This window comes from Panthera onca, chromosome D4, assembly GCF_046562875.1.
Source record: "Panthera onca isolate mPanOnc1 chromosome D4, mPanOnc1 haplotype 2, whole genome shotgun sequence".
NCBI lineage: Eukaryota > Metazoa > Chordata > Mammalia > Carnivora > Felidae > Panthera > Panthera onca.
This window is the reverse complement of record NC_138351.1, coordinates 58,495,552-58,516,253: the sequence shown is the minus strand read 5'-3', so window position 1 is coordinate 58,516,253 and position 20,702 is coordinate 58,495,552. Positions and strand designations below refer to the sequence as shown.

At 52.1% G+C, this 20,702-nt stretch overlaps 1 protein-coding gene across 2 annotated transcripts; it reads right to left on the bottom strand.

Annotated features, from left to right (window-relative positions):
- Positions 1-425: 425 nt before the first annotated feature.
- On the bottom strand, positions 426-20,431 carry GLIPR2 (GLI pathogenesis related 2). 2 transcript variants are annotated; one of them, XM_060609319.3, is made up of 5 exons: positions 20,300-20,431; positions 10,810-10,918; positions 10,358-10,461; positions 8,363-8,440; positions 426-1,974 (listed from the first exon to the last, which is right to left on the bottom strand). In XM_060609319.3, the coding sequence occupies exons 1-5, from the start codon at positions 20,310-20,312 to the stop codon at positions 1,814-1,816; spliced, it is 465 nt and encodes a 154-aa protein (XP_060465302.1). In that variant the 5' UTR covers positions 20,313-20,431; the 3' UTR covers positions 426-1,813. The 2 variants fall into 2 exon arrangements, with proteins under 2 accessions (XP_060465302.1, XP_060465303.2); XM_060609320.3 differs by lacking the exons at positions 8,363-8,440; positions 10,358-10,461.
- Between the last annotated feature and the right edge of the window lie 271 nt (positions 20,432-20,702).

The following is a 20,702-nucleotide window of genomic DNA, read 5'->3' as shown; positions in this document are numbered from 1 at the left end:
GATCTGGCCTGGAGCTAGAAAGCTCACTCCACCTCTTTTGTACCTCTAACAACTGGCTTTCTCACGTCTATGTATTTTCAACTGGCAACTTGGCTTGCGTATAGTTTTGGCTTGCCATGGCCCTCATTCAAACCCATGGCATCTGAATTTTTTCGGTGCAACCGGCAAATTCTCTCCTCAGGTCTTAGCTAAATTCCTGGTCCATGGTCAGCCCAGGGATTGGCTGCCCTTGGATCACGTGTCCACTTCAGCCCAATCAGCTGTGTGAGGGTGGGTCACATGGATCAAAACATGGCTGCCCAAGAGGCACGAAGTACAGGGGAGAGGTTAGAGGTATTCAGAAGCTTGAGTTACCTGAGACAGGAACCGACGGTTATGATTACCTTAGTCACCAGTTAAGAATCGGGCACGAATGACATGGAAGATATTACACCAAGGAAAAAGATTTTATTGTTGTCTTAGTCAACATCCCTGGGTGAAACGAAGGGCACAGCATGAGGCTGTGTTCACAGTGTAACACAGACCTTCAGGAAGCACGTTTCCTGACTGGCCTGCTCAGACATCTGTCTTTAAGCCGGCAGCCTTCCAACTCCCACCCTTGCTATCTTAGGACTCGGAGATGCCAGTTTCACGCCACTCAGCCTGGCATCTGGGTTGGTTCTTCCCACATGGACCATGTGAAATTGTTATTCAGGGGAACTTTGTGTAGTTTGAGGCAAAACACAGAAGCCAGTTGGCCATTCTAACCCCTCACCCGGGATATCTCCCTGGAACGCTTGGGCCTGTCACACATTCCTGGAGGGGCCGCCAGCACAGCTGCAGCCACAGCCGCCAGGAACAGGCCCGGCTCCCGCCCTGTGTGTGAGGGGAGGGCAGAGGCTGGAGGGCTTCCTCTGGGGGCCCTGGTGAGCTCACACTCACCCCCACGCGCACTGACTTCATCTGTTGGATGCTTGGCCGCGAGCCCAGGCCTTGTGAGGGGCTTTCTCCCAGAACAGGCCCTGGGCCACCTGGCCGGGGTGGGGGAGGGGGCAGCTTCGGGCCTGACCCAAGGCCTTAGAAACCAGAAGGCACATACTGAGCTCTTCAATGCCAGAGGATTTTAAGAAAAAAGGTGGGAGGGGGCAAGGGTAGTGGTAGTGGCGCTAGTCTGCTATTTAAAGGTAGAAAATGCAAGGAAGTAAAACTTTTCTCTCCATTTGTTCTTTGGCATTCCCATCAGAGAATTCCAGGAGGCACGCAGATGACATCATGTCTTACAACCGAGAAATCCCAACGATGCTGTGAAATGGAGTTGCTGCCTGCCCCATGTTTCCAATGGAAGCTGCTTTATGTTTATGTGTTTAAAGCTGTTTTATGTTACATTTACACGCGAGTTTAATATTCCTAAGTATCTACCAAAAGTAGATTACAATGCAAGAAGATCACACAAAATGAACTTCACTTCTAAGCATCGCAAACATTTGGAATAGAAAAAGACCAGGGATGGATATTATAAGAAATATACAAAAAAAAGTTTGCTTGAAAAAAAAACCAACCAAACGTTTTAAAGTTGATTTTTTTTCCCCTGAAGTCCAAATTATTGTGGTCTAGGTAACCATTAGGATAAAGGCTTCATTTGCTCCTTCCTTTGATAAGAATAAGTTCATGCATAACCGTATATCCAAGCGTGTGGTGCAAGAGACACTCACACATGCATCACACACACACCAAGCACGTACACCCACAGGGACAGACACACCGCTGAGTTTTTGTTGTTCTAGGAACTTCGTATCCACGCTCAGTCTGCCACCTTCCCATTACGTTTAATGAATTACTTCTTTGGAGGCAGGACATTTTCTTCAAAGAAGCCCTGGTTGACGACATTCCCTGCCGGGAAGTATCGGGCCACCACGAAGGAAGACCCGTCGCTTGCAGATGCCTTCCCCACTCCCATCTTCTTCGTATTCTTCCACACCATGGCCGTGAAGTGTCCTATAGGGGCACAGGCAGGGGGAGAGGGAAGCAGGTCGGTTAGCAGAATCTGGAGAAGGACGTTTCAAAGGATTCTTGACCCCTGCACTGTCTTGTAAGGCTTGGGAAGCTTCATCTTCACGCACACCGATCAGAGGAAGGAGACATAGAACGCTCCGCCTACCTGATTTTCTGAGGCATCACGTCCTCTCAATCAGCCACACAGATCCTCCTCACCCCACCAATTCTCGATGCCCAAAGGTTTCATGGTCTCCCAGAGATCACGACAAAGCTGAGTGACCCCAACAGTTAGGATGACACCCTACCAGCACCTGACTCCACCCCTCCCCGCAGACTGTAGTCTTCAGGGTCACTGATGATCTGTCTCCATGTTCTTCCCCAAAGACCCCTTTTTGTCTCTATCTTACTTGACATCTTAGGAACATTTAATAGGGTCGACTCCTCCCCTTTTCGAAGCACTCCCCTCTTTTAGTTTCAACGACGCTGCCCTCTCCGGGCATCCCCATCTCACCGCCTCTTCTTCCTCCTCTTCCATCTCACTTGTAAACGTTGGAGGGGCTTGCGCTTCCCAAGGCTCAGTCCTGGGCTCTCTGTTTTTTTCTTGCTGTCCTCTTTAGGTAATTTCATCTTTCCCTGGCTCCCAAATGTATTTCTCCAGCCCAAATCTCTGTATTCCAGATACAACTACTTACTTGACATTTCCACTTGGATGACTCATAGGCAAACCTATCCAAACCTCATCCTTGATTTTGGTTCCCCGCCCTCCCCATTTCCCCACCGCCAGAGTTGCTCTTCTTCCTCCCTTCCATTTCCATTAATGGTCCCCTTATGCACACAACCCTAGGGGTTGGTCTATATCCCTCCTTCTCCCACATTTCTCCCTCAACAATGCATCATTCAATCTTGAAGATTTGAACTCCAAAATATATCTTAAGTCCATCTACTCCCCAAACTTTGGTCTCAACCACAAACTTTCTCACTTGGACCACTGGGATAGCCCTTGATTGGTTCCCTAGCATCTGCCTTTGCCTCCTCTAATTCACTTTCTACCAAAGTAGTCGGAGTAACCGTTTTGAGACAGATCTGTTTACTTCCCTGCTTAAAAATCCTTCAACTGATTCCAACTGCACCTAGAATAAAAGTGAGGAAAGTGAAGGCTTTGGCCTGATGGCCTCCTTTCCATTCCTTGAGCACATCAGGTTATTTCCCACCATGGAGCCCTTACACACACTGGCCGTTGTGTGGACTGCTCTGATGATGACCAACATCATCTTGTCCCTTAGGCCTCAGCTTGAATATCACTTGTGCAGGGAAGACTTTCACAGTGACTCATTTCCTGAACACCTCCCTCCTGAGATCATCTTATCATACCTTGTTTTTCCCCTTCAGCATTCTTACCATTTGCAATGTTATGTGTGTTTGGTTTCTTGCTAATCTGCTTGGCTCTTTGACTAGGCTATGAGACTCACAGGGGCAAGAATGAAATTGTTTCAGTAAATTCAGTACCCTGGCACAGCCTGGCACATGAAAAGTATAAAGTAAACCTTTGTTGAATGAATGAATGAATGAAATGAGTGAATGAATGAAAAGGCATATGGAAGAACCATCTTAGACTTGGGTTCTGCCCTCACTGAAGTGCAGGCTTTCTATTTTGAGCTCTTTGAGACCTTGACAGGTTAGAGCCTCCTTCAATTTCCTTTGCTCTGAGCCAAACAGCCCAGTTCCTTCTCAAGCTACTGTTGACCCTCCAGACACTTCTATGGTTTGCTAAGCTGCTCAGCATCTCAGGCTCCCTGCCCCTCACCCACTGCTTCTTTTGAGCTTTTAATATAGCTCAGCTTCCAACTCCCCTTCTGCTTTGCGGTCAAAGAGTTGCTATAGTGGCTTCTTTGCTCAGTGACCATTAATACTTCTGTCTCCTAGGAGTAGAGGTTGGGAGTTTATCCCTCCCACCTTCACTGTTGAGGACTCACAGAGATCCTTTGACAAGTCAATATTTACTTCCCTATCACAGAATGGCATTCATTTGCTAAAACAACACTGAAGAGGCTATGTTTCCTCTTTGAGGGTGGGCACCTCACCTTTCGTATTGACCACAACATACCCAGTGTTTGGCACAGAGCTTGGCACAGGTAGATGCTCAATAAATAACTGATGAAGAATGGAAGAGATAGAGGGAAGGAGGAAAATTGTGATCAGAGGAGCTAAGTTTCCCACAAGGCAGCTAAGAAAGAAAGAGGGGAACCACTTTATGTCCATTAGGATGGATATTATTTTTTTTCTTAAAGAAGAGGAAAATAACAAATATTGTTGAGGATGTGTAGAGATTGGAACCCTTATGCATTGCTGATGGGCATGTAAAATGGTGCAGCCACTGTGGAAGACAGTATGGTGACTTCTCAAAAAATTAACTATAGAACTATTATATGATTCATCAATTCCACTTCCAGGTATAAACCCATAAGAACTGAAAGCAGAGACTCAGATATTTGTACACCAATGTTCACAGCAGCATTATTTACAATAGCCAAAAGAGGGGAAGAAAACCAATATCCACCAATGGATAAATGGATAAACAAAATGTTGTATATATACATATAATAAAATACTATTCAGCCTCAAAAAGGAATGAAATTCTGGTACATCCTACCTTGAGGATGAACCTTGAGGACATCATGCTACATGAAATAAGCCAGACACAAAAGGGCAAATATCAATGACTCCAGTTATATTAGGTACCTAGAATAGTCAAACTCATAGAGACAAAAGTAGAAGAGTGGTTGCCAGAGCTTAAGGGTGGGGAAATGGGAGGGAAGGATGGGAGTTATTGTTTAATGGGTTCAGAGTTTCAATTTGTGATGACTGAAAAGTTCTTGGCGATGGTTGCACAATATGTGAATGTACTTAATCTCTCACTGAGCTGCATTCTTAAAAATGGTTAATTTTATGGTAAATATATTTTACCACAAAATGGAAGGAAGGAAGGAGAAAGAAAGAGAGAGAGAGAGAGAGAGAAAGAAAGAAAGAAAGAAAGAGAAAGAAAAAGGGAAAGAGCAGTAGATAGTCACACTCTTCCAACCCGACAGTTGATATCTCCCATTGTGTCTCATGTATGGTAAGGACTGAAAAAATGTTCATTGATTAAATTGTGTGTTTTGCCCTACGGTTGAACTCCATTTTTATAACTATTAAATTTAGGTATACTTTTTTGCTTTGTCTACATCCATAAAAGATTTGAGATTACTAAATTGTGAAAATAACCAAACATAAACACTGATGAGTAGAGTTGCCATGATAAAATCAAAGCCAGAACTAAAGGAAAGGAAACCCGAGGCTCAATTATGCTTCTTTATCACATATCTTTAGACTTGTATTAACCAATGCCCAAGAAACTCTGATTTTCACCTCAAAATAGAGGAGAAACACTTCTTGCCAATTCACCCTTGGTCCTTACACTTTTGAGTCACAGCTCCAGGCTTTCAGCAACTTTGCCAGATGTCACTGCTTCTAAAAGCTGCCTTTTTATTAAGGCTCAAGCCCTTTTCCACACCAGCCTTTTCTCTCAAGAGAACCACATGCTTTGGCTACTGACCATTCACTCTCTCTGCTGCCCAGACAAGGACAAACTGCCATTTATCCACCGGTTGCCAAGGAAGTGATTACAGACACAAGGTGCACATCAGCAGTTTGCATGCCTGTGGAAGCCTTTTCCAAACAGATGAGACTAAGTAATTTTTCCTCTGGCTGGGGAGGTCTCTGGTTACGGAGATAATTAAGTATGGGTATTCGGAGATGAGTTAAAGAACATGACTTCCTTAGCGACCATCAGATACACAGTGGTTTCTAACTAAATCACTTACAGTTTCTTCCCCACCCCCCACAAAAGGGATCACATCCTCTTTTCTGCTATGGACCCAAACTTGCTAGAATACACATTTGGAAAGCATATTAAATATGTTACAGTATATTCTTGCAAAGGAATAACGTAAAACAGTAAGAAAGAATGAAAAAGCTCTTTTTGTATTAATAGGGAACAATCTCTGGCAATCTGCTGCATGAAGAAAGAAAGTGCAAAACAGATCATATATCTGACACATAAAAAAAAAGGGAAAAAGAGAACATATTTACACAAAGGCTGGTATAAAATCAGAACAACTCTCGAATGATACCCAAGAAACTGGTATCACTGGTTGGAAGGGAAAGTTCTGGAGACCAGGGATGGAAGAAAGATTTTTTTACCTCATACAGTTTGCAAGTTTCATGTCGTGTAAAAGTATTATTTACTCAGAACAAACAAACCAACCGACTCATTGAAACAGAAAATAACAAAGGAATTGCAAGAAACCATTTCTTTCCACACAACACATAGCACAGAACTGTGTCCTTCGTCACAAGATGCTGACCCAAGGTGGGTGGGGATAGATTACAGGATATTTCAAAGGCCCTTCCCCTACATCATGGACTCAGGCCAGGAAATCCCTGTAAACAGCAGCTCTGGGGAGGCTGAGGCACGGGGAATGGGCCCGAGGATCTTGAAGGGTCTTGCAGGCTCTGACTATAACACCGTCCAAAGCCGTGCTTCTGTCTTAGGATCAGGCTGTCTCCCCCAGGCATTGCCCACCGGCACCTGGGACAGCATAGGGGCTAGTTGCTCTGAGGTTTTCCTCTTTCGGGCTGGGAGATGTGGGCCAATAGGTTGGACAGGCGGTCAGTGATCAAGGAAAGTTGAGTCCCATTCCCAGCTCTGACCCTTGTGAGATTCCCACCTTGAAGCAGGGGCCACGGAAAAAGCATCAGACTGAGGATAGGAGATATAAAAGAAGACTCTTCCTCTTTATGGCCTCAGTTTCGTCCTCTGCAAAATGGGTAGAATAAAGCCCCACCTACGAATGGTGTTGTGAGGCTCACGTGGCCGTGGCTGTGGAGGCGCTTTATAATTGTCAAGTGCCATGCACATGAGCAACGCTAATAACTCGCTCTGACACATGTCTGATTGCTCGCGAGTCTTGCTCATGGGGTAAGCAAATCCAGACGCTCTGAAATAAAATGTCTTCTGGACGCCGAACTTTACGAAAAGAAGACAGGTCTGCACATACATCCTTAAACACTGGTAGGAAGCTGTTCCTGTTCCCTTCCTCACCCCTTCAACTGAACTGCCATCCAACCGTCAATTCTTACTTAGGGCCCTGACAGCGGCCTCCTTGTCCCCAGCCCGGGGAGCTGAGAGGAGAAATGCCTCAGCAGATGCTTCCACCTCTGCCCCACAGTCCTGCCTACGCTGTCGAAAGAACCCCTGCCCAGAAGGGTGAGCAGCAAACCACAGGAAACAGTGACTGGCTCCGACAGCGTGTCACTTCCTGCTTCGGAAGAATGCTCCAGGGGGTGAGAGGCCATAGTGGCCCCACCCATGGGTGGGATGGGGGAGGGGAGAGGGAAGGGGGTGGGCAGAGAACCCCCTTTTCAGTTTCCCTGGTGCCTTTCGGTCAGAGAAACTCACAGCCCCTTCCGACCCATCCTGGGCCGCAAGTGGATCTGAGTCGGTTCTGAGGAAAGAGGGTGTCAGGTGAGGGAAGCCTGCTGAGGGGCAGGAGGGAGCCCAGAGCACAGAGCAGCTGGTGGGGCTGTAGTAAGCTGAATGTTTACCGCTCACTCTGGAGGCCTCGCAGAAAAGCCGGTCCCACAGCTGGCCCTTCCCCGCATCTAAACACCAGCTCTCAGAATGTCCCCTAAAGGCCACCACCTGGCCCCTCACCCTCCGGGACGGGGGAAGCACAGGGAGTCAACCCAAGTTCACACAACTGACAGTGCTGGAGCCGAGAGCAGATCTAGGCTCTCTGCTCACCTGAACCCCAAACTGGAGAGAGAAGATGAAGGGGGAGCCTGGGAGGCTGTAGGTGTGGGAAGCACTTGGGAAGGGTGTTGGGGGAGGGGGTGAGTGGGGAGGGAGTTAAGACCAGGAGGAGAGAGTGAGCAGTTTGGCCCTTTTCCTGAAGAGAGGGCTTTCGAATATTCTGGCTGTGGGCCCAGGCTGGATCGGAGGGGAGCAAGACTGGCGGTAGGATGATGGGCCATAGCGCCACTCCTGGGAGGAAGCACTGAGCAGCGGTTAAAATCCACAGCCTCCTGTGACACACACACTCTAGTCATCCAGAGAACTTGGAGCTGGTGGGGAGGGAATCCGTGGCTCGGGTGTTCTCAGATAGAGGGGGATGTGTGCGTGTTGGGAGAAGTGATGGCGAAAGAGAGTTTTGCCCTTTGGGCAAAGTCATACAGGAGAAATACGGAAGAGGTAAAATAGGAGGGAAATGGCCGCTTTTCAGAGTGTTAGTTCCTTTCCAAAGGGCAACCCTGCCCAGGACCAGGCCACTGGTGTGATCCCATCACTCACCAGTCCCAGAAGTGAAGCCGGGCTGCTGGAAGTTGTAGTTCTTGATTTCACTGTACCATCTATCAGCCACCTCCTTTCCTGCAGGGAAAAGACACTGCTTAAAACTCAGCAGCGGGATTGGGGCACCTGGGTGGCTCTCTCTGTCCCTCCAGAGTGCGTGCTCTCTCTCTCTCTCTCTCTCTCTCTCAAGATTAATAAACTTAAAAAAAAAAACAAAACCCAACACCTCAGCAGGAAAATCAACTCACTCACTACTCCTTCCATCTTCTCCCGTTAACCCCAAACCACCCACCCCACAGTTAGATGTCTGATAAAGCACCAGTGAGCCGAGATAGGGACTCCTGCCCAGGAGTGTATCTAGGCTGAAGAGAGAGCTTTGTTGGAGATTGGGAAGAGCCCTGGCCTGGGGTTGGAGAACTGCCTCTGTGTCCCTGCCCTACCACCAACTTGCTATGTAATCCTAGGCAAGGCCTTCCTCTCTCTTGGCCTCCGTACAAGGGCTGACTGCAACGTACTCCAAGGGCTTCTAATGATGCTCTGAGTTTTCGGGAGACTCTGCCCTCATCCCACCCAAAAGAGGCGTCTGTCTCCTGAAATATCCACAGGAAGAAAGGCAGTTGGGCTGGTGGGCCAGGGTCTCCACTGCAGGCAGAAGGGTCCTCACCTAGAGCATCGGCTGGCCCCCGCCGGGCAGGTGCTGGTAGGAGAAAACCCCCAGCATCTCTCTGGGAGCTGTTGGTGTCGGGACCACAGCCGGGAGCCTCAGATCCCACAGCTTAGTCCCACTCTGAACTGTGATTTGTGCATGAATCACCTGGGGCGCTTGTTAAAGTTCTGACTTCAGGAGGTCGAGGGTAAAGGCTCTGAGTCTGCATTTCTTGGCTGGTGGACCACACTTTGAGTAGCAAGACCTTACACAACAGAGGCTACACACTGGCCTCACCCGGGGAGCACCGAAACGTTGCTGAGGCCTGGGGCCTGCCACAGCCTGTATCAGTGTCTCCGGAGGAACCGGGTGTTGGGATTTTTTTAAAGCTGCAGAAGATCCAGGGCGGGGATAAAGACAGCCTAACGAAACAGAGATGGGGAAGCTGGGGCCAGAGAGGGTAGTGACTCACTCAAGGCTCCACGGGGAGCCAGCGCAAGGCTGGAACCAATCACATCTGTTCCCACCCCTTCGGTGAGACTTCTCTCCCAGGCCCACCAAAGCCAGCGGCCTGAGCCTGGAAAGGAGGCCAAAGGCACCCACCTTCCTTGGGAGCATGCGCACACCTCTCAGGGAGGCCCGCTGCTCTGGGGAAACCGGGAGGCCCACAGGGCCTCCCCCCCCCCCCCCCACGGGAACTCCCAGGAATGTCAGGCCCCAGAGGGCACAGTAGCTCTCTCCAGCATTTTCCTAAAAAGCCGGACAGCCCTGTCCGAGCCAGGAAGCTCAAGAATGTTTGGTCAGTGTGGGGGGATCATCATTCCAGGCTGTGACCTTGGATGGAGGAATTGTCTTTCTCATTTTTTTTTTTTTTCTAACATGGAAAAAGCTCAATTGCATTTTTCTGGTGATAAAAGTTAATACACCACATTTAAAAGAAAGAAAAATGTGAAGAAAGTACAATTCTTCTGTAGCTGGGGATACTGAGGCGCCCCCAGGGTCATGCTGAAACCCTGCACAAAAAGGGCACAGAAATGGATTTGTCTCCCCTGCCCCCATTCCTCAGCTGGGAGCTCTTCCGAAGGGGAGGGCTGGGCAGTCTGACTCATCTCTGTGTCCCTGGCACCCAGCACAGACCTGGCCCTGAGCCGGCCATCGGAGAGTTTGTGGTGACCAGCCCCTGGGAACAGAGGCGGAGGGTTCTGGGGCGCCTCTCTCTGGGCCGGTAGCACCAAGGCCACACGGGGGAAGGTGCTGGGGCCAGAAGGGGCCTGAATACTGGATGTCCCAGGCCCAGCTCAGGCGGGGGGGGTGGGTGGTGGCAGGGGGCAGCTGAGAAAGTGACCTACCTGTCTGATCGTAGGAGGCCCATGCCAGGTTCTCTCCGCACTGGCCGCGACTGGACTCCGGGCTGTGCTTGAGGATCCTCGTGCTGGCCAGGGCCTCCGAATACCTGCCAGAGTCCATGTACTTCCTCAGAGCGGGTGCAGCCCAGGGAACCCCAGAGTATGAGCCCTAAACTGGTGTGGCTGAGCTTCCTTCCCTGCCCCAGGCTAGTTGCGCAAAACAGGAGCATCGTGCCAGCATCTCTTCTGAGCCCCCAACAGTCTCATTTCACAGAGAAGCAAACTGAGGCTCGGAGGAAAAGGACCTGCCTAGGTTAAGTGGCTCAAGGATTATTCAAGCCTGGCTGCCTCTGCCCCCCAGTCCTATGTCCGTCCAGCTACCCCAGGGCCCCGCCACGACTGCAGCCACAGCGCCACGAAAGGTCAGAGTCAGCCGGGGCTCTGGGGACACTCACTGCTGGGCCTCCCGGTTGAGCTTCTTGCAGAGCTTCAGTGGGGGGACGCCGTGCTGCTGCCGGTACTCGTTGTGGGCCTTCAGGACCTCATTATTAAACTGCTTGGAAGCTGCAATAATTTCAAAATGGAGAATGTCTCAGTGCAGAGAAAAGACCCACCAAAAGCAGGATGGCAGGCTTCAGAGTGACGCCCAGCTCAACCCTCAGGCTACAGGGACCGGCCGCTGCTGCCCTTGGGCACCGGGGCCAACCGAGCAACCACGATGCCCTGTTTCATACCCCTGATGTCACCTTCCACATCTCTGCGCGTCTGCACCTCACGGGTCACCTAGGGCCTTATGGACCACATTAGGGATTTGGGTCTTTATCGGGGCAATGGGAAGCGACTGAATGGGCGCAGGGGGCTGGGCTCCTGAGATCTGTGTTTCTGAGAGATTCTGCTGGCCGCTGGGTGGAGGATGGGCCGCAGGTGCACAGAAGACGCAGGGGGGGTGTGGGCGGGGCAGTGAGCAACGGAACCGGAACCGCTGGGAAAAAAATGTGCGGAGACTGGATATCTCAGACTGGACCCACAGGATGTGGTGGGGACCGGGAAGAACAGGCGTGGCTGTGGTGAGGGTGACAGGGACAGGTGAAGAAGGGGAGCAGGGGGGACAGCACCGGGGAGGTGGGGTGAGGGACAGAGTGGAAAAGAATGTGGTGGTGTTGGGGAGCAAGGTGGGGTCAGCTGGACCCAGGGGTGCACTGAAGGGAGAGGTAGAGCCTGGGCCCAACTGGGTCATGACCTCAGAAAGGACGAGGTGAAGGAGGCTGGAGTCAGGGAGAGAAGAAGTGGGTGAAGGCAGAGTCAACAGTAGACAGAAGTCACAGCAGTTTGGATCTGAGATGGAACCCCATCCATCCCACACCTTCCATCCGTCTCCCCGCCACTTGTCCATCCATCTTCTGATTCATAATCTATTCGGCAGCAGCAGCAGCCAGCCATCCACCCATCATCCACGCATCTGTTTGTCTGCTCTCCGAGCGCCTTCTCTACTCCAGGTCCTAGATTATGTGTGAGAGGTCCAGAGACAAATGTCCTGCCCTCAGTGAGCTCGCAAACAGAAGGGAGACAGCTTTGTACACAGACACTAGCAAAGAGTATGAGAGGGCTAAGGTGCAGGTGAGCAGAGGGCAAGGGGAACTTGGAGAAAAGCAACCTAACGTGGGCCGGGGGATGGGGAAGGTGGCCCCTTGGATTGAGGCCCCAGGATGCCAGGCTGACTGCGAAGTCACTGAGCACCAGCCTTAGGCATCCGGGAGTGCCCCTCTGTGAAATGGGGTGAGTTGGGTGGGTTACGAGTAAGAGCCATGGCCGGGAGGGCGGGGTGACACTGAGCTAGTCCCATCTGGCGGGACCCTTCCCTGAGGCTTGGCTGTGGGCAGCAAAGGAATAAAGTGGAGGGTTGAAAGAAGCGCCACTCCTATCCCTGCCCCCAGCTCATTCACCAGGCTGCCTGTCCTCTCCTCTCCTCTCCTCTCCTCTCCTCTCCTCTGCTCTTTTCTTCGCCCCAGAGGCTGAGATGACCCAACAGGGAATCTTCCTCCCCTCCCTCAGCCAGATTCCCCATGTCCCCTGGGGCTTCAGATCAAATCCCACTGGGTCTCTGAGGAGAAGCAGAAGGAAGGCTTGCCCTCAGGGAGCTCTAGGCTAAATGCGGCCCTGAGGGGTGAGGCAATGCCAGTGGTGGCTAGCTGCCTGAGGGGGTTCCAGTGACCTGAAGAGTTAGGACCCTGGGGGCCCAGCACTGCCTTTCCGTGAGGTCTGGTCACAACAAGGCGCCGGCAGGGGGAGGCGGGGCTGAATGGCAGGATTTGGGAGGCAAACACTGGGGCAGACACGGGGACACTGAACAAAGGGGTGATGGTAGCTGGGCACAAGGCAGAGGCGGAGCTGCGATCTGAACTCTTCAGGTCTTTGTGGCCAAGAAAGGGGCCAACCCCTCGTTGGTATGAAAGGTAAAGATTTCAGGTTTATGGGAGGGAGGAAGAAAAGGGAAGGAAGGTACTGTTTGGAGATCTGTTGTAGGACAACGTGAGTATACTTAACACTACTGAACAGTATACTCCAAAATGGTTAACATGGTAAATGTTATGTCATGTGTGTGGGTTTTGTTTTGTTTTTTTTTTTTTTTTACCACAATAATAAAAAAGATTGGGGGTTTAGCATGTTAATGTGGTATTTGGGATAACGGAGTCACAGAGGTTCTTAAAGAATCTCTCAGGTGGAAGCCATAGCAACTCAAGGGGACCAGAAGGGGTTCCTGTTGGTGACGTGCAAAGGAGTCAGCGGGGCGACTCGGCGGCCAGTAACCCACCAGCTCCCGGGCAGCGCACTGCTTGTCCTGCACGAGCCGGTGTCCAGCTGGTGTGCTTCACCCAGCCTGGCCCCGGCCTTGTCTGCAGGTGGCGACCATCTGTAGTGTGTCCAGAAGTGGTGACAAGGTGGAGAAGGGGCCGGAAATGGGGGTCTTATAAAGAATGGGTACAATGCTGGGTATGTTCATCCTGCAGATCAGACTTTGGAAGACACAGTGGAGGCCTCTGATGAATTCTGGGATCCACAGGGCAAAGTCGGGGTCAATGGGTAGAAAAGGCAGGATGATAGAGTTCAGCTCAGCCTAAGAAAAATCTTTCTCTCAATCAAAGCTTTCTAAAAACTGACAACCTCACAAGGTAATGAGCTCTCCAGCACTGGGGGAATACAAGCAAAGTGATTTCTCTCAAAAGGATTCAGGCACTGGAGGCCAGTCAGATGACTTTCGAGTCCCTTCAAATCCTGAGATCTCAGAAGGTCCCATCAGGGTGGGGTGAGAGGAGACAACTGAATGACCCACCTCAGACTTCCAAGGAGTTCTGAGCTTCTCTCAGGAGAGGGAGTGATCAAGATAAGTGTATGTGTACATGCAGGGGCAGGTGTGGGTGCACGAGGTCAAGGTGGCAGAGGATCCCTATCTGAGGGACAGGCTTGGCGAGGCCCACACTAATGTCCCTTCCAGCTCCTATGTCCTGGGGAGGCCACAGTGGGACACCACAGGAGGTGCACGGGATTGAGTGGCATGGGCAATGCGGACCATCAATGAATGGGGAAAGCTTCCCGGAGGAGGTAGTGAGGAGGTGGAGAGGCACAGAGAAAGCCAGGGCCACCGGGAATCTGGTGTATCCGGGGCTATGGGGAGGAAGGGGAGACAGGGGAGGAGTGGGTAGCTTAGATGAAGCTTGTTTGTTTCAAGCAGCCCTGAGTGCCGGGCTCAGGTTGCAGGGGACCCAGTAGTGCTGGAGGTCCTGCAGTCTTTTTGGCAGAGAGGGACATATAAGGCTGCTAGAAACTAGGTCACTGCACTCCCAGAATGTGGGAAGTAAAAAGAAACAAAAGTGAAAGTTCCTGTGCCCAATCTAAGCTTGGTGCCCAGAAGCCAAAGCTGGTCACTGTCTCCAGCAGGGCCAGTTTCCTGGGCCAGGGTTTCTAGAAAGGGGTCAGGAAGACTTTTTGGTAGGGGAAACTTCTCTCCCCACCCCTGGCTGGAAGGCATGGGGGCCCCAAGGCCACATCTCCCACTGGCCCCAGAGTCCCTCCCACCTCGGAGGCCAGTCCCCTCCCAGGTGGCTCTTCAGAGCAGGGCCTCCCGGAGGCAAGATACCACTTGTGACCACACCCAGCAAAAGGCACACCTCGCTCTGTAGGAAAACCCAAGAACACATCTACACACAAAGATTAAAAGTCAAAGAAAATCTCCCCATCCCCACATCAGGCAGGGAGAGCCCTCACAGCCACCCCACAATGGGGGAGGGCAGTGATTATGTCCTTATTTTGTAGGAGGGTAAACCGAGGCTCAGAGAGGTCATACAGGCTCAGGGTGCCAGCCCAGAATGAAGAACGTATCCTTTCTTCTGCTTGCTGACCAACTATTTCTAGGTGCCAGGCCGGTGCACGATCTTATTTACTTATCACCCTTATCACCACCTTTTGTGGGAGCCCCTGGTTTTATTTGTGTGTTTGCTTGTTTGTTTTGATGAGGAAACTGAGGCTACTTCCACAAGGGAAGTAACCTGCCCAAGTTCTCACAACTGGTCCAGGGGTAGTAGGCCCGCGAAGGGGGAAACCCTGTCCTTAACCCCACACCACGCCCGAGGGCCACGACACAGAGGACAGCGCATAGAAGAGACAGCAGGGTTTCCAGATCCAGGAGGAGGATCAGGTCTGGGGAGGCTGAGTCTTTAGATCCCGAGGAGGAGGAAGTATGAGGAGAAAAGAACTTTCTCAAGAGCCTCCTCCATGCCAAGCCGTTTATGAACGACCTGCCTGAGGGGCCCCAGATGAAAATCAGGGGCTTCAGGAGTAGAAGCTCCAGGGGGCAGGTGTGAGGCTTGAATTCAGAGCTTCTGGAAGGTGGAAGGAGCTGCCTGGGCATGGCTCTCTGGGGCTGAAAGAGGGTGGCAGGACTGGGCTGTCTCTGCTAGAGTAGAGGACACTGAACTGGGATGGGGACTCTTGAAGGTCTGAACTTGGGGCCCAAGCTTCTAACTGCCAGATAGACTCAGGTCGTGCCCCTCCCCCTCTCCCTGCCCTTGGGCTAGGACAGGCTCCTCCCTCAGCGTTGAACGTCCTCTGAGGCCTCCCTGGGCCTGACTCATTTCTCTGCCCTCTCCAGAATCCCCACCAAAGAGGCCCATCAGGGGTCAGGGCAGGAATTGTGAACGAGCCCCTTCTGTCCCCTTGGCAAGAGGCTGGAAAGCAACCTAGTCCCGCCTTTGGGGCAAAGCTGGTTGTGCTAGTTTATCAGGAAGAAAAATTATAAGTTGATCAAAAAAAAAAAAAAACCACCAAAAAACAAAACAAAAAAAAGAATGAGTTCCAGATGGGTAGCTCTTGCTCTTTCAGTCTGGCTTCCAGGAAATTCAAGAGGCAAATCCCAGCTTTTACTCACTGTACGATCTGGGACAAGTTGCTTAATCACTCTGTGCCACATTTCTCCCATATATAAAATGGGGATAACAGTTTCTACCTCACAGGGTTGTTGTGAAAATTCAATGAATTGGTCTATGTAAATGCATTAGAACAGTTCTGGGACATAATGAACAGTTACTAAATGTCAACTATAATTATCATCATCACTATTGGGCAGAGATCCTTTGGCCTCTGGCCTTCGGAGAAACTGCCCTGTCAAAGCCCTTCCTAGATTAAAACAAATTTTTATAAGTTTATTTATTTTATTAGTTATCTCTGTACCCAACAGGGGTCTTGAACTCATGACTCACAGATCAAGAGTGTGCTGGCTGACACTGCCAGCCAGGGGTCCCGCCCCTCCCAGATTCTAGAGAAAGCAGGGCTGCTGGTATTTAAATTGGTCTTTGATGACTTCTTTCGGTACCTCTGGGCTTAGACGTTTGCTGAATGAACGAGTACACAAACAAATAAATGAAAGTCCCACACTAGCACAGAGAAGGCACTAGGATGGGAGGCTTCTCATTGCAGATGAGGAAACCATAGAACAGGAACGGCTGAACATGTGAACTGCCCAAACTCAAACAATGAGTCCACAATAAAGCCAAATGTAAAGAATGTCCCTCCCTTCGCCCTCTTCCCTCCCTCAAATCTCACACACTTTCCACTTCATATACGTCTTCCTCTCCCTAATGACAAAAATGATGGTCACTGAAGAGTTGCCCAATTGCTTACTGGAACAAGGATGTCCCGGAGCATTGGGCCCGGCTGCCCCTTTGCAGGAGGACAATACTCCTTGAAGGACTGAAGGAACCAGGGCCGGGAGAGTGCTTGCTCCGCCTACAAAGTGGCTGTCCAAGTTCCAGCCCCACTTGTGGCCCCTTGGGCCTGCCACAGGCACTGGGCAAGTCCCTGCCTCTCTGGGCCCTGGTTCCCCATCCGTGTGAAGGAAGGATGACATCTGTGGTTTTCAAAATATCTTCAAAGCAGGAAACCCTTTCTTTGAACTACTCCCCCCTCCTTTTTTTTTTTTTTTTCAATAAAATCAACTGATGGCAATGACACTGCTGGGAGTGACCCAGCCCACACAGCCTCCCCTAGCAGAGGTGTGACAGCTCCACTTGGTAGAAAGTTCCTGGGCTAGTCGGTCCCCAAAGGCCCTCTGCTCTGACTTCCCTGGGTGCTGGGAGATGTGGGCGGAGGGACACTAAGATACTTAGCAATAATTGCAGGGTGTGTAGAGTTCCCTGTGGGGCTGGCATCTCGGGTGAGAAGCATCTGGGGAGCAGGTAGAAAAGCGGTCAGTGTGTCTGAGGGGCAAGCACACAGCTGGGAAGTCAGAAACTTGGGTTCACATCCCAGTCTGTCCACTTACTGGTCAAGGTGTGAACTTGGACAAGGTGAGTCAACCTCTGTAAACCTGTAAAATTGATAATAACTGCCTTGTAGCGCTGTTACAGATGTTGGTAATGAAATACCTAGTTTCAGGTGTGGCACGTAGTAGGAGCTTAATAAATGGTAATCACGATTATTAGGGGCTAGAGGCTTCTACAGAGCCCAAGGTCATTGCTTTTCTCTGCCTCCATAACACGTGCTGGAAACTGAAGGCCAGCAGGGAGACCAGGGCGAGGAGCAGATCCTGGGAAACTCTAAGTGCTGGGCTGAGTGTCTTCTGGAATTTAAGCTGTGACGGTTGTTTGATACTTTTTCGGCAATGCCCACAACCCCAGGCAGCTCTGGAATATATCTGAGGTTAAATATTAAAAAGAGATTGGCCCCGGGGCGCCTGGGTGGCTCAGTCGGTTAAGCGGCCGACTTCAGCTCAGGTCATGATCTCGCGGTCCGTGAGTTCAAGCCCCGCATCAGGCTCTGTGCTGACAGCTCAGAGCCTGGAGCCTGTTTCAGATTCTGTGTCTCCCTCTCTCTGACCCTCCCCCGTTCATGCTCTGTCTCTCTCTGTCTCAAAAATAAATAAACGTTAAAAAAAAAAAGAGATTGGCCCCTAGGCAGTGATGAGGAAACTGAGGCCCAGAAGAGGCAGGGGCTGGCTCTTTACCCCGGTCTTTTTGGAACCACGTAAAGCCCCTGTGTGGATAGGTATCTGTGAGTGCTATCGGACGGCAGGCGCAGGTAACCTCAGGCTGGTGGCCTGGAACCTCAAGGCTGGCCCTGTGCTGAAGGCCCGTGGGGCCCAGAAAAGCCACTTTCTCTTGAAGACCCTTAGGGGGGCCAGACACTACCTGGGGGCTCATGGTCTTTGGGACAGCCAAATAAAATGCATGTGGCTGTGAGGGAGATACGCCTGGACCAGCATTCTGGAAGGTCCCTGGGTATGTGGTAGGACCAGCTCTTACCTGCCTTCTGCACTGCCCTCCTCCTCTGAACTGGCCTGACTGTGCATCTCTAGTCCCACAAGGTGTCACCGCCATCCCGCACCCAGACTCACAAGGCTGGCCCTTCTTCACATTCACAGTAAGTTGGTCTCCAAGTCCACTTTTGGCTACTATCTCAAAAACCCTTCTCCTCCTCCTCTGCAGTCCTAGATGCCTCCATCTCTCTCTCCTGAGTAACTGCAGCAACTCCCCCTGACCCCCACCTCTACCCTCCCCGTCTGGTCCACCCTGGCACAACTCTGGTCTTGCCGTGTTTAGATCAATGTCTTTCAATGGCACCCTAGGGCCCATGGGTAAAGTCCAAATCCCCAAGACTCTCCAGGAGGCTGCAAAGGTCCCCTCCGCACACATTTCCCCCTCCCTTGAGCTCCTACCACTCACCACCTGCCCTGCGGCTTGAATCACTTCCCACCTATCACTGGAGCCTATCCACCCTCCTCCTCAATTAGCTTTGTGATTCATTTCATGATCCAAATGAATACTCCTGAGGACTGAGGCCATGCCCTCCACAGCAGTGGGTCTGCGGCTTAAAGAAGAAGCCAGGAACAACTGATAAAAATGTAACGTTAGAGAATTTGCGGATTTTCTCCTAAGGTACAGAGAAAGGAGTTGATTTTCAAAATGCTTTTTCACATCTGCCGCATTCTTGCCCCATCATCACCTATCATCCTGTTCTTTTACTACATGACAACTCCTTATGTCACCTTTCCATACTGGAGATCATAGGGGCCACCCTCACTGTACAGATGGGGAAACTGAAGCACAGAGAAGGAAAGAGCCTTGTTCAAGATCACACAGCAAGCGATTAGCAGAGCCAGGGCTGAAGGCCAGACCGTCAGGGCAGGGCAGGAACAACGCCAGGGAAGGCCACTTACTCCCAGCATGGGTACCTCGTGAGTCTGGATCTTGAGAAGAGATTCAAGAAGGGACCCAGCCTCACCCACCTGAGGATGACAACCCCAGCTTCCCATTAAGCAGGACTCCTGAACTCTGCTGGACATCTGTTCACTGAGAGCCTCCTGTGAGGCAGGAACTATGCTGGGACAGACATGGTCCCTGGCCACCAGCAGTGAGGAATCTGTGGGAAACAGGTCCATGGCTGGGGTAGTGTCCCAAGCTGACTGCTGGGAGGGCTGCAACAAAGAAGACCCAGAGTGGGGCCGTCCCTCTGGGGGAATGGGGAAATCAGGGAGGGGGTCCCAGCCCCGAGTTGAGCCTAGAAAGATGGGGAGGATTTGCCACCTCAGCGAAGTGGGAGAGGCAAGGTGGCTGCGAGCACTGGAAAAGGAACCCTGGGGAGGGAGCAGCGTGCCAGCCTCCTAAGAGCTGAGTGTAGGGGAGTTAACGGGTGACGACCAACTCTCAGGGGGTTCCAAGCCCCAGGGAAGAGTGTGTACTCTCTCACCTGTGGACAGTGGGATGGAAAGTGTTAGGGAGCGACAGGACAGATCTGCATTTTAGAAAGTTCACCCCGACAGCCACAGTGATGAGGATGCGCAGCCACAGGTCAGACGTAAGGGGGAAGCGCGAGTGTATATGCCCGAGTGGAGCCAGACAGAGCCTGGCACAGAGCCTGGCACCGAGGGGGCGCTCAGGGGAGGAGGGACGACGACAGAAGAAAAGGATGCTCAGAGCTGTCCTGAGGGTTGGTTGGGGCGAGCTGTTTTGCAGCCAGAGATGCTGTCATAGTTTGGAGGCTTTTGCCGATTCTAACTCTGCTCCAGAAACAAAGCAAAGCCACGCCTTGGCCGGACGCTGAGCGCTAATCCCCAGCGCCTGGAAGCCCTCCCTGACGCAATCTCTGGCTCGCAGACAGGGGGACCCTCCCTCGGTCTCGCCTTCCCTCCCTCTCTCGCGGTGGCCCGAAGGCCACCCCGGCTTCCTGGCTGCCCCGGAAACCGCCGGCGCCGAGCCCGCGGGCGCTTCGCCCCGCACGCCGCCCCATCCCGCAGCCGGGGGTCTCGCCGCGCAGCCGGAGCCCCGGTCCCGCGTGGCCGCGGCGGTCCCGCTCCCCGGGGAACCAGCCCGCCGCGGGGGACGGTGAAGGCGGGGATCCCCGAGCCGAGGCTCTCGAGCCGTCCCCGCAGCCCGCCTGGCCGGCCCGCGGGCTCACCTGACTTGCCCATGGCCCGCTCGGCGCGCTCCCCGGCTCCAGCTGCCGCTGCGCTGCGCTGCGCTCTCTCGCCCTCCCCGCGCCGCTGGAGAGCCTCGGAGGTGGCCCGGCGGCCGCAGCCCCTCCCCCGGCGCCGCCCGGCCCCCGCCTTATAAGGCAGCGACAGCTGCAGGCGGAGGAGCCCGGGGCCACCCCGCCGGCTGCCCGGAGGAGGAGGCTCCGCGGGCCCCCCACTCCGCGAGCCTCCCCGCCCGGCTTCAGAGAACTCTTGTAGCCAAGGGACCCCAGCGGCTGTCCAGGGCTCTCCAGGTGCGGCCTGGGAGCCGGGACCTCCCGGATCTCTCAGCCCCGAGCTGCCCCTCTCGGGACGCGGAACGGGGGTAGGGCAACCGCTAAGGCGCTT

Coding starts and splice junctions, on each gene's coding strand:
- GLIPR2 (XM_060609319.3), bottom strand. Junction 8,441..10,357: donor GGCCTCCTACGATCAGACAG/GTAGGTCACTTT, acceptor TTTTCCCTGCAG/GAAAGGAGGTGGCTGATAGA. Junction 1,975..8,362: donor CGGCTTCACTTCTGGGACTG/GTGAGTGATGGG, acceptor GTGCCCCTATAG/GACACTTCACGGCCATGGTG.